At 66.7% G+C, this 12667-nt stretch overlaps 2 protein-coding genes across 2 annotated transcripts; both read right to left on the minus strand.

Annotated features, from left to right (window-relative positions):
- Positions 1–2376: 2376 nt before the first annotated feature.
- SLC35E4 (solute carrier family 35 member E4) lies at positions 2377–7441 on the minus strand. The gene is made up of 3 exons (XM_059827891.1): positions 6829–7441; positions 4688–5111; positions 2377–2485 (listed from the first exon to the last, which is right to left on the minus strand). Exons 1-3 carry the CDS (start codon positions 7439–7441, stop codon positions 2377–2379), a joined length of 1146 nt encoding a protein of 381 aa, XP_059683874.1.
- A 1114-nt stretch (positions 7442–8555) lies between these two features.
- On the minus strand, positions 8556–11847 carry TCN2 (transcobalamin 2). The gene is made up of 9 exons (XM_059827892.1): positions 11725–11847; positions 10842–11028; positions 10408–10550; positions 10139–10300; positions 9882–10057; positions 9381–9555; positions 9074–9266; positions 8760–8881; positions 8556–8659 (listed from the first exon to the last, which is right to left on the minus strand). Exons 1-9 carry the CDS (start codon positions 11780–11782, stop codon positions 8598–8600), a joined length of 1278 nt encoding a protein of 425 aa, XP_059683875.1. The 5' UTR covers positions 11783–11847; the 3' UTR covers positions 8556–8597.
- Positions 11848–12667: the final 820 nt, after the last annotated feature.

Below are 12667 nucleotides of genomic sequence, written 5' to 3' on the forward strand. Positions count from 1 at the left end.
TTCACCTGGAGCTCCTTGCCAGCCAGCACCTCCAGCACAGTGGGACAAAGCACGTGGAGGTGCCACCCATCCTTGCTGCCACTGCTCACTGGCTTCCGAGCTGTCGCCCCTCCTTGCATCTCCCATCCCCTCCATGCATTTCAGGATAGGGAGCGCAGAAACCCGACGGCAGTGCCCGTCTGGGAAGATCAGGCAGCATGTGCCGGGTGCCTGCTACGTGGTTAACCCCGGGCAATGGCATCTCAGGGGTTAATGAGCCCTGGCATGGGGATGCCCCAGCCTGTCTGCGGTTGGGCGTTATTTAGAAAGAGGTGAAAACCCAGAGGATGCTTGGCAGGGGCTGTGGAGAGATGCATGGGCGAGGAAAGGCCCCCACATTTGGGAGCACAAGAGCTGCAGGGGCTTCAGAGGCAGATTCGTGCCCCTTAGACCAGGGCGATAATCCACCTCGGTACCCTCACCACCCCGAAACCAGGCTCGGGGAGGCAGGGCCAGCGAGGGGAACTGGACCCCAGCAGGGACTGGGAAGCTGCTGCCTGCCAGGATGCCGAGGCATGGGGACACACGTGCGGGCTGTCCCTGTCCTTCTCTGCTGCTGCTGGGGCTTGTCCTGCCTCGTGCTGCAGAGACATGTCTGCCACGGAGCAGAGGTGTCCCAGTCTGCTCCCCACCCGCGAAGCAGCCGGGACTGGGATGCCTTTCCCTCATCTGGCTTAGACGGAGCAGCACCGGACCCGGCACATGGGCAGCTGCCCCCGTGGTGCCCCCGTGCCGAGTGGAGCCTTGGGGAAACGCGATCCGACCCGCAGCCGGCGCGGAGGGATGGCCGGAGCAGAGGGATGCCACCGGGCTGAGATCATGGCCTGAAATACCTGGAGAGAGGGCCACCGTGCCAGGCCAGCCCGCCGGCCGCTGCCAGGCCCTTCATGGGCAGCGTCAAAGCCCGCAGCCCCAGCACAAACACTGCCCACGGGACCCCCGTGCCCAGCCCGGCTCCAGCCACCAGCCTGCACAGGGACACCCGGCAGCGGCTGGCCACACTCCCTGGAGCAGCAGGGCACGGCGCCAGCACCATGAAGCACTCAAACCGGGGTGAACGCAGCAAAGCCACGGACGCAGGCAGGATCCGGCTAGACCTTGGCACCAGTAAATGAGTCAGGGGGCCTGGACGGCCGGGCATTCCCCAGGGAAGGGCTCCTCGACCCAGCGATGCCGCAGGTGGGCTGGTTTGCAGGTTCCACTCCTCCAGTCCCCCGGCAGGGAAGATCGCGGGTGGGAGGTCCCCGGAATGCCTGGGAGGGGAGTTTCCCCCAGCCCCCTCCCTGGGGCCACACTGGGACTCGCCTTTTGGAAGGAACTGGAAAACCAAAACCACTTTCAACCCTCCCTATTATGGAAAAGCCTCTGAAATGTGAGCCCGGAAAGCAAACAGGCTTGTGGCTGCCACGCTCTTGGCCAGAGCAGGAGCTGTTTGCTGATAACTCGGGGCCCTTTGAGTCCTTTGCAGGATGGGCACCGCTCCAGCCGAGACCCTGGGGCACCCCGGAGAAGGTGGCACCGGCGGTAGGCACACCGGCACACCGCAGCGGCCCGGCGAGCTGCCCTTTGCTGTGTGCTGGGGAAGGAGCTGTTCCTGGGATGCTTCTGGAAGCGGCCTCAAAACTTACCGCCCTGATGAATGGAAGAAAATTGCTGTATAGGAAAGAGGGCAGGAGCGAGCGGGGAGTTTCCAGGGGGAGCGGGTTGTGCTTGCGGGGTGACGTGAGTCATGGGGCTGGAGAAGGACCAGACGGGTGACACGAGGGGACAGGATGTTCCCCAGTGTCACACTGCCCTGGGGCAGGGCAAAGCCACTCTGCAGGTGGACGGCGCTGGCTCCCAGCAGGATTGGCCCTTCTCTGGAAACGTGTGGCCAGTGACTCCTCTCCCAGTCACCATGTCCCTCCTGTGTCCTGCACGAGGGACCCAGTGCCATCCCTGGGGCTGCTAAACCGCGGCTGTCCCTGCACTGGAGCATGGAGACACCAGCCATGGTGGGCATGGTGGCCCCAGCTTCACCCAAGGAGCTGGGGCTTCCCAAGGCATTTCTGTGCCTCAGTTTCCCATCCCTACACCCAGTGGTTCCTCCCTTCCTGCCACAATGCCAGCGTGAGCTTTGGGTGGGAGATCGCCCCTGGAGTCAAGGGTGGAGTACGACAAAAATAGAGCTTTATTTTGGGACAAGTGCAATCAGAGCTGGGTCCTTCAGCCCCGGCGCGGAGACGGTGAGCGTAGCAGCAGCCACCGTGAACGCCGCGTGCGGTGGTGCCGGTGCGCCCATCAGGGCGTGCACGCTGGTGTGTGCCGGCGTCGGTGCCAGGGCGTGTGCACACTGGGTCATCTCTTTGCCAAGGTGAGCGTATGCCGTGCCACAGCCCGGCACTGTCCTGGAGGGATGGCGGGTGGGTCTGAGCCGTCCCCATCCCCGTCCCCTTCGCTGGGCTCTCTCCATCTCTGCGAGGGAGCCCCGGGGACGGGCAGGCAGCCCTGCCCGCGCCTGCCTGCTCCAGCCATGGCAAGCTGGGAGGGACGGGGCCAGAGCTGGAGCCGTGGTGGCCGGGAGGGCATGGAGGGGACGACAACAAGACCAGCTGCACCACTGGCAGCCCCATGGGATCGGCACGACACAGTGGGGCTGGGGACAGGAGAGGGGACACTCACCTGCCCCATCCCCGGGCGTCTTATTCAGCCAGGAGAACCGTGTATACACACAGCCCTGGGTTTGCTCCAGCCAGCAGAGCTCAGTAGTGATGTACACGCATGTGTACACACATGCATACGTGTGCACACATGCACACGCACACGCACACACACGCTGCTCTGTGTTTCCCCAGGCAGGAAAATAGTCGGCTGCACGGAGTCATGTATCCACAGCCACGTCCCTGAGCGTGCCCAGCCTGCGTGTGCACACGGGGACACGCGTGCAGAGCTGGCACACGCAACTGCACACACCCCCAGGTACCTGCTCACCTGCACAGAGCCTGTGTGCACACCGGTACCTGTCAGCCTGCGCGCGCGCGTGCACACACACTCCCCCCTGAGCACAGAGCTGTGCACGCGCGGAGGTGCATTTGCACACACGGAATCCGTGCCCACGTGCACGCAGAGGCTGTGCACAGCAACACACCTGTGCACACCTGCACGTAAGGCTCTGCACAGAGACACCCTTGTGCACGCAGTACCTGCGCGCAGCAGCACACCCCTGCCCACACGGGTGAGATCTGCTTGCACACGCAGAGCCTGTGCGCACCAACACACGTGTGCTCCCAGGCATAGAGCTGTCCGCAGGGATGCACGCGCAGAGCCTGTGCGCACAAATACACGTGTGCACACCTGCACGTAAGGCTCTGCACACACAGCAACACGCTTGCACACACAGAACCTGCGCACAGCAGCGCATGCGTGCCCACATGCACACCTGTGCACACAAACGTGCTCATACGTACAAAGTCTATACCAATGCACACGTGCCCACATGTGTGAGACCTGCTTGCATACACAGAGCCTTCACACACCAACACACGTGCCCCCATGCACGCATAGCTACACGCAGAGACCCACTCACACTTGCAGAGCCTGCGCACACCCAGACGTGCCCCCACGCACACAGAGCCTGTGCACATCAACACACACGTGTGCACAGAGCTGTGCACACCAAGACACATGTGTGCACACAGAGCTGTGCACACCAGCACACATGTACGCACGGTGCCATGCACATCAGTAGACACGTGCACACAGAGCTGTGCACACCAAGACACACGCGCACACACGGTGCCATGCGCAGCAGCACACACATGTGCACAGAGCTGTGCACACACACGTGTGCACAAAGAGCTTGTGCACACCAGCACATGCATGTGTGCAGTGGTGTGCACACCAGCACACGTCTACACACAGAGCTGTGCAAACCGGCACATGTACACACAGATCTGCGTGCACCAGAAAGCACACGTACGCACAGAGCCGTGCACGCCGGCACACCCGTGTGCACACAGAGCTGTGCAAACCAGCACACATGTGCACACAGGGCCATGCACACCGTCACACCCGTGTGCACACAGAACACATGTGCACACAGGGCCATGCACACCGTCACACCCGTGTGCACACAGAACACATGTGCACACAGGGCCATGCACACCGTCGCACCCGTGTGCACACAGAACACATGTACGCACAGGGCCATGCACACCGTCACACCCATGTGCACACAGAACACATGTACACACAGGGCCATGCACACCGTCACACCCATGTGCACACAGAGCTGTGCAAACCAGCACATATGTGTGCCCACAGGGCCAAGCACCTCAGCACGCCTGTGTGCACAGAGAGCCGTGCAAACCAGCAAATGTGTGCACACAGAGCCGTGCACACCATCATTCCTATGTGCACAGTACTGTGCAACTCAGCACACCCGTGTGCACAGAGCCATGCACACCGGCACACATGCACACAATACCATGCACACATGCACACCCGTGTGCACAATACCATGCACCACAACACGCCTGTGCGCACACAGAGCCGCGCGCACCAGCACACCCATGTGCGCGCTACCATGCACACCAGTCCTCCCGTGCACCCACAGAGCCATGCTCACCCCTGGCTTCCCATCCACCCCTGTCCCTGGTGGGGACCCTACTCCCTCCTGGGGGGGCCCCGGCCCGGCCGTGCCGCCCAGCGTGCCGCGATGAGGTCCGGCTGGTGGTACATGAACATCCCGGCCAGCATCAGCCCGATGCCCAGGTAGCTGAGCCCGCTCAGGTGGCTGCCGAAGAGGAGGCGGGAGAGCAGGAGGTTGCCCACCACGGTGATGTTGCCCAGGACGTGGACGGTGAGGGCGGAGGTGAGGGAGAGGATGCAGAAGGTAGCCAAGTTGTAGAGGACGGAGCCCAGGCAGCTGAGCAGGACGCAGGCCCAGAGGGTGCCATCGTAACGCAGGACACCCTCCCAGGAGGGACCCACCTCCAGCGCCACGGCCGCCCCAAAGAGCAGGCAGAAACTGGGCAGGGAGGTCAGGCAGAGCAGGGAGAGGGCGTCCAGCCGGTCCTCCTGCAGCAGCAGACCTGGGGAGGGGGGACGGGGACACTCAGCAGGACACCCGGACCGTGCCAGCGGTGACACCCAGCACCCACGGGGACACCCACTGACACGAGCCCCCCCGCTCGGTGCCCAAGCGGTTAAGAAATCCCAAACATCACTGGGAAGGGGGAAATGAAGGGGGCAGCCCCTGACATGGGGCTGGGGGGGTGCTCTGGTTCAGGGGCTGTCTCACTTTGGAGGTGCCCCAGTTCAGGGGGTCCCCTGGTTCAGGGGTGCCCTGGTTTAGGGGGTGTCCCGGTTTAGGGGGTGCCCCAGTTTGGGGGTCCAGCGTGCCGCAGGGCAGGGTTGGACAGGGCAGTTTCACCCCTCTGTTTTGGAGCAAACGTGGCTTCCACCCCCCCCACTCCCCCATCCTCTTTTTTCCCCGCTGATTTTGCAGCCAGCGGCAATATTTCTGGGCGTGTGGCCTCTCCCCTCTGTGTCCCCATGTCCCCCCGAGTCATCCAGGGACAGCGGGCACGGCGGGCTCGGCTGGGCCGGCTGCCACGCACAGGCGTGCGTGGGGGGGCCACATGCTGTGTCCCTGGGGGGACAGAGCAGCCTCCAGCCTCCCTGGGGCCACTTTCCGTGTCCCACGGGTGACAAAGGGACCAGGGTGGGTGCTGGCGTCCCTTGGGTGGCCACAGCACCCCTGGTACAGCCACCGGCGGTGCCCCCGGGGACCTTGGGGATGGCACAGGGTGTGCGCCTGGCACTCTGCCCCATGCCAGAGCCCGTCCCTCACGGTGCCCGCCTGAGTCACCGACTCGGGAGGAAACGCTCCGGACGAAAAACAACCCGGCCGGATCCTCTCCGCCGCCTGCCAAGGACATCGCGGCCCGGGCGGCACCGCGGTTGCTGGAGTCCCCGGGGGAAGCAGGGCCTGGCGTGGGGGTGATGCCGCTCGGTGTGTGGGGCCGCCGCCGCTCGGCACGGGGACTCGCAGGGGAGCCGGCCACCCACAGTGCTGGAGCGGGGATCCCACGGGGATGGGGCAGCCTGGGTGTCCCTGTGCCAGGCTAAGGCACTGCCACCCCCCCATGGCCCCAGGACACAGGACAGTGTCACTGGGAGCCAGCAGTGCCTGTGTGCCACTGCAGGGACACCAACATGTTTGCTTGTCACCAACAAACCGGGGTCACCTCAGGGCCAGAACCACGGCACAGCACCGAGGCGGGGCAGCCGGGTGGGCAAGGGTGGCACTGGGGTGCATCAGGGAGAGGGTGGGCAAGAGGTGGCGCTGGGGCTGGGGTGACACTAGGGTGGCACCAGGGACAGGGTGGGGAGGGGGTGGCACTGGGGTGACACTGGGATGGCACCAGGGACAGGGTGGTCAGTGGGTGGCAGTGGGGTGGCTCTGGGGTCACACTAGTGACAGGGTGGGGCTGACACCGGGGTGACACCAGACCCAGGGTGGGCAGCGAGTGATACCAGGGCCAGGGTGGCACCGGGGCTAAAGGGGCATTGGGGTGGCACCAGGGCCAAGGGGGGCAGCGGGTGGCACTGGGCCTGGGGTGGCACTGGGGGCCAGAGTGCCACAAGGGTTGGGTGGCAATGGAGTGGCACTGGTGCCAGGATGGGCAACGGGCAGCACCAGCACGAGGGTGGCACTGGGGTGACACCAGCACCCCTGTGCCCCAGGGACCATGCCAGGGGAGGGAGGGCAGGCGTGCAGGACGGGGACAGGCGGGTGGCACTTACTCTGCTGTATGGACTTGAGGGCGCGGAGGACGGTGGCGGCCAGGAGGAAACCGCAGCCGGGCTGGTGGAAGCGGAGCCCGCCGGCGATGCTGCAGGCAGCCCCGGCGCAGACGGGCCCCATGGCGGCGTACTGCAGCGGGTGGTGCCGCCGGCCCCCCAGCAGCCCCGACAGCAGCAGGGTGACCAGCGGGGTGGTGGTGGCCACCGCCTGCGCCACGTCCAGCTGCACGTAGCTCAAACCCAGGTTGCCCAACGCCACGCTGGTGCAGAAGGTGAGGCTGAGCAGGTAGATCCTGGCGCGGGGCCGGGGGGCCAGCGGCGACGGTCCCCGTGCCCAGCCCAGCGGGTACCCCACGGCCACCCCTGACAGCATGTGCAGGGACGACAGCAGCAGCGGGTAGCGGAAGCCGTGGGTGGCGAAGATCCATTTGTTGAGGCCGGCCATGGTGGTGCCGGTGCCCAGCCAGGCCAGGACGGTGAGGGTCAGGGGCAGCGATGGCCCCGGGGGCGGCCGACCCCCCTCCACCTGCCCCGGGTCGGGTTTCCAGGGCCGGAGGGTCCCCTCTCCGGCCGTCATCGCTGCTTCATCGCCCCGCCGGGACCGCAGGCACATGGGCACCGGCTCCGCTCCCCCCTGCTGCCACTCTCCGCTCTGCCCCGTCCTCCCGCGCCGTGCCGAAAGCCGCTGGCTCTGGGAGTTGGCGGTGGTGACGGTGGTGACGGTGATGGCGGTAGCAGATCCCCGGCTCCTGCCGGCGGTGGCGGTGGCGTCGGTGTCACCTACCCCAGGGGTGGTGGCAGGGCTCAGCCCCAGGGTGCCGGTGCCATGTGCGAGGAAGGCAGCGCCGGCAGCCAGGAGCAAGCGGAAAGTTTGGCGATGGCGGGGAGCGGAGGGAGGGAGGCTCCTCCCCGCGGGGCCGCCACCGCGTCACGGCCGCCTGGGTGCGGGGGTACGGGTGTGCAGGGGTGTACGGGGGGTGCGTGTGGTGGTACACGCCCAGGGATGCCACCCGGCGCAGTGGGGCCTGCTGGGAACCGGCGGCCGTGCATCCCCGGCGGAGCGGCTGGGCCAGCGGCAGCCGGAGCACGGGCAGCCTCCATGGTGACGGCGGCGGTGGGACTACGTCAGAGCCCCCGGCTGACTCACGCCGGGCGGTGGTGTAGGCGCCATCGCTCCCCACCGCCGGGAGCATCACCCGCCCTGGTATCGTCACCCTGACCCCAAACCACAGCAGCACCTGCCACCCCAGGCACCGCCTTCCCCGGCTCCGTTCACTGCCAGCTGCCCCTGGGCGGGTTTTGGGCTTGGATTAAATCCCAGGGGGGGATCACGCAGGTTTGGGACACACCCAGGGGGTCCCCCTCAGGCTGCATGTGGCACTGGGGCCACCGTGGTCCCCGAGCGCTCGGGATGGGTGGGGACTCAATGGGGAGGGCCAGGGGTCCCCCCCAGAGGGTTCACAGAGGAGGGCGGCCCTGGCTGGCAGCTTGCCGGGGACAAGCAGCACTGACTCAGACTCCCCAAAACTGACTGCTTTGGGCACCCCAAAACCGGCCGCTCCCAGCGGCTGCCTGCCCCATCCCCGATCGGGGCCAGGACTGGAGGAGCCGGTGGTCTGGGCGCTCCCATCCCACCGTCGTCCCTCCTCCTCCTCCCCGGGCAGATTTGGGGTGCTGGCACATGAGGCGCAGTGAAAGCAGGAGGCAAGGTGCCGGCAGGTCCTGCACCCAAGGCAGGCGTTTCATTGCCATCAGCCCCCCCACACCCTCTACCACTCGCTCAGGCGCAGGATGAGGGTCTCCCCGTCATGAGGTCTGTAGTCAGCGACACCTGCGGAGAGAGGGACACCAGCCCCGGGTGGGAGAGTGGCCATGGGGACTGCCCGGGACCACCGCCGCCACCTCCTCCGGGACCCCCACCCATCACTCACCCATCTGCAGGCTGGTGCTGGGGGCGGTGAGGAGCTGCCAGTAGCTCCGCTTCTGCTGCCGGGCCTCCAGCCCCATCACCCAGCTCAGAAAGGGACCCTGGGGGGTGTCCTGGGTGTCAAACCTGGCAGGTGGGAGAGGGCGGTGAAGGTCCGGCCCCGGCGCTGCCGGCAGTGGGGCAGGCCTGCTGCCAAGGGAGCCGGGACATGGAGACCGGGATGAGCCCGTGGCGTGGGTGCAGGGCACGTGGCCACCCCGGGTGTGATGCCCAAGGACCCCAAAGGGTCCCCCTGCCCCAGCCCGCGGGGCCACGTACGTGAAGTTGTGGGGTCCCTGCGCGGCGGCTGCCCTGAGCACGTCCAGGAGGGAGGCGCCAGCGGGCGCGAGCACCGGCCGGTCGTAGAGCCGGTGCTGGGGACACCACAGCTTGGGGCACTCCACCACCAGCCGCACCGTCATGTTCCCCAGCATCTCGGGCGGCGGCTCAGGGCCGATGGGCGTCAGCGTGTCTGCAAGAAGGAAGCCACCACGACGCTGACGGACACCAACACACCACCGCGGTGGCATCTGTGCCAACCCCATCCCAGATCCCCCCCATCTCCCCGTGCCGCCCTGGCTCCTACCTGGCTCCTCCTGGCAGCGCATGGAAGCGATGTCCACGTAAGAGCGGCCGTGCAGCACCGGCAGTGCCTGGGCCATGGTCGCGGTGGTGGTGAAGGCGTCCAGGTTCTCCAGCAGCGCAGCCATGGCCCGGTCGTACGCCGGCTCTGTCCGACATGTGTTGGTGGCGATGAAGACCTGGGAGCAGGAGGGAGGAAGGTGGTGTATGTGCCTGCACCTCCATCTGTGCTCATACCCACGCTTGCACCCATGCTCGTGCTTGCACCCAGCATGCACCTGCACCCAGGCCTGCACTCATGGCCGTGCCTGCACCCACAACTGCACCTGCACCCGTGCCCACACCTGAGCACCCACCCAGTCCTGCACCCACGCACCCACTCACACCTGTGTCCCAAAACTCCATCCCTGCCTGCGGCCACACCTGCACCCCCACTCCCACCCATGCCTGCACCTGTGCCTGCACCCACACCCCACCCCGGAGGCCCCCCGCACGTGGCACCCACCTGCATGGCCCACGGGGTGCTGTAGACGTTGCCAAAGAAGCCGTCCTGGCCCTGCGCCTCGACCATCCTCCTCCTCACCCCACTTGTGGCCGTCCGCAGCTGCGCTGCCAGCCTGGCCCCCACCAGCCGCTCCCGCTCCAGGCAGGCAAAGGCCAGCGCCGCCACCGCCTCCGTGTCTGCGAGGACACGGTGTCACCCCAGCTGCCACACGCCTACCCTGCGGTGCCACCACCCTACCTGTCCCCGGGGACCCTTACCCGCGGCGCTACCACCAGCATGCCCGAACCTGCCATGCTGCTCGGCTGCCAGGAGCCGGTGGATCACCTCCTCCCGCACCCGCTTGCGGTGGACACAGAGCGCCAGCACGCCCAGGCTGTACTGGTAGTAACTGGTGAGAGGGTGGCCGTGCTTCCGGGAGCCTGGGGACGAGGTGTCATGTCACCAGGGCAAGCCAGCGGCCCCGCGGCTGGACGTGCCGGCACACGGGTGGGTGCCCGTCGCGGTTGCCCCGTGGGGATGTTCTCACCTGCCCAGTCTTCCTCCAGGTAGTACTTCAGCCATGTCACCAGTGAGCGCTGGGGACCGGGCTCTGGCAGGGGACAAGTGGCCCGCAGCCCCAGCAGGTACAGGGCCAGCCGCCCCGTCTCCGGCCACTGCGCCTCGGCGCTCCTGCAAGCCGCTGCGTCAGCTCTCGCCAGCAGCCAGAGCCCCCACACCGTGCTGGGGGGCTGTCACCCCGCCCATGGAGGGGACCATCCCCGTGGGACACACACGTACATGCTGTGCTTGGCGGCCGCAGCGTCCCGCTGGGGGTGGCTGTGGGGCACACCGTGGGGCCGGCCGGCTGCCTGCAGGCTCCTGTGGGGACTTGGCATCAGCAGGTTGCCAGCGTGGCTTGGGGGACAGGGGACATCCCCCAGAGGCACATGGTGGGGACCCAGGGTCCCCCTTGGGACCTACCGGCCGTAGCGGTGCTGGAAGGCATCCCGCAGCCGTGCCAGGTACCGCTCCTCCCCACGCAGGTCGTGGTCGCTGGCCAGGCGAAGGGCCAGGTAGACGCTGGGGTCGGGGTCCCGCGCCAGGTCCGCTGCCAGCCCCAACAGCCGGGCGCTCAGCGCCCGCACTGCCGCTGCCTCCCCTGGGGCTTCTACCCGCCACGGCCCCGGGGAGAGGGAGCGGAGGGTGAGGGGGGGGCAGGTGGGGGCTGAGCCCACCCCAAGCACCAGCCCCGCAGCGTCTGGGACCCTCAGCACCGGTTGCATTAGGCCACGGTGGTGATGGAGACTCAGCACCCCAACCCTGCCGTGCGCCCCGTGCCCTCTGCGTTCCTCCCTCAAGTCCCAAAACCTCAAGTCTCCCCTCCCAAAAAAGGGGAAGAAACAAAATAAGAGACGTGACACGAGCCAGGAGCAAAGACAGCCCAAAGCCCAGGCACGCCCACCCGCCCACTGCACCCATGGGGCTGGCAGGGTGCTGGGGTGGCAGCCCCATCCCCAGGGGACCCCGTGGGACCCATGCGGTGGGGTGGCTGCACAAGCAGGAGCAGGAGCAGGGCAGGTTGGCCCTCGGAGGGTGCTGGGGAGAGCTCAGCCCTGGAAAACTCATCACCGAAGGAGCTTCACGAGGCCAACGTCCTCCCTGGGGCCGGGGCACGGGGCTGGAGCAGTGAATGGTGCCGGTTCCCCCCAGCCCCACTCCTCCGGGACCTCTCAGCCACCGCAGCCAGCTCAGGGACCTGCTCCGGGCACCATCCCGCACGGGCGAGACCCCTGGCTCCAGCGGGGTCCCCCGGCAGGACGTGGGGGTCTGGGGGCTGCAGGTGGCGGCCGGCTGCCGTACTCACCGCAGAGCTGGGCAGGCAGGACCGCAGCCTGCAGCAGGACAAGGAGCAGCAGCCACATGCCGGAGTTGGGTGGTGGGTGCTGCGGTATGGCTGGCAGCACGGCTGGCAGCCCAGCAGAGGCAGGCAGAGCCCGGCCGAGCCGAGCCGGGACACTGCCGGGGACGGGAAGGCGTTGCAAGAGGCTGTTTCCGCAGACCGGGGCCAAGTCAGCAGAAACGGGAAAGGACTTTGGCTGGAGACGAAGCAAAGGGAAGCAGGGCTGCCCCACAACAGGGCAGAGATAAGGTGCTCACAGCTGCTCTTCCCTCCTGGCTCCCTGACCTGGCACGAACTGTGCGAGCACCAAGGTCTCCCTGCCCTCCGCACCGCAGCCGGGGCAGCGAGACCCAAACTGCCACGTTTGGGTCAAAATCACCCGTCAAATTCAGCCAAAAAAAAAAAGGGGGGATGAAAACCCCAAAAATTCTGCGCCCTCCATCCCCATAGCCTTTGAAAGAAGTAACTGCTGGTCGCCTGGAACTGGATTTTTATTGAAAAGGAGAAAGAGGACTAATCAGCCCAGCTCGGCAGACAAGGGGTGGGTATGGGGTGCTGAACCCCAAAAGGTAAATGCCCGCAGCCAAGGAGAGGGGGGTCCCGGGGCACTGCTGGGGCTCAGGTCTCCATCTGCCAGGGGACACCCGGGCTCAGAACGGGGTGACGGGCAGTGGGGACTCCCTCCTGCCCCCCATCCAACCCCTGGCAGGGGCTGAGGATGGGGCTCCCCACCTCCACCGCCCCCCTGGGACACAGCGGGGACCCTCACTGGGCACAACTCAGCTGGGGCGCACCCATGGGCGTCCCACCGGTGACGCTGGGCATGGAGGTGACCGGTCGCTGACTGCCGCCGAGGTCAGCTGCTCTCTGGAGGGCGCTGGGGATGGATGGGGGATGCAGGAGGGCA

Source organism: Gavia stellata, chromosome 21 (genome assembly GCF_030936135.1).
Source record: "Gavia stellata isolate bGavSte3 chromosome 21, bGavSte3.hap2, whole genome shotgun sequence".
NCBI lineage: Eukaryota > Metazoa > Chordata > Aves > Gaviiformes > Gaviidae > Gavia > Gavia stellata.

What these genes read in the sequence shown, in the direction of transcription:
- SLC35E4 (XM_059827891.1), bottom strand. Translation starts at nt 7,441, where the DNA reads ATGTGCCTGCGGTCCCGGCGGGGCGATGAAGCAGCGATGACGGCCGGA. An exon ending in CCTCAAGTCCATACAGCAGA is followed by an intron (nt 5,112 to 6,828) that starts GTAAGTGCCACC and finishes CCCCCTCCCCAG; the next exon opens with GTCTGCTGCTGCAGGAGGAC. An exon ending in CGGGGCCCCCCCAGGAGGGA is followed by an intron (nt 2,486 to 4,687) that starts GTAGGGTCCCCA and finishes GCAGAGATGGAG; the next exon opens with AGAGCCCAGCGAAGGGGACG.
- TCN2 (XM_059827892.1), bottom strand. Translation starts at nt 11,782, where the DNA reads ATGTGGCTGCTGCTCCTTGTCCTGCTGCAGGCTGCGGTCCTGCCTGCC. An exon ending in TTCCAGCACCGCTACGGCCG is followed by an intron (nt 10,551 to 10,841) that starts GTAGGTCCCAAG and finishes AGCGGCTTGCAG; the next exon opens with GAGCGCCGAGGCGCAGTGGC. An exon ending in GCGCTGCCAGGAGGAGCCAG is followed by an intron (nt 9,267 to 9,380) that starts GTAGGAGCCAGG and finishes TCCTTCTTGCAG; the next exon opens with ACACGCTGACGCCCATCGGC.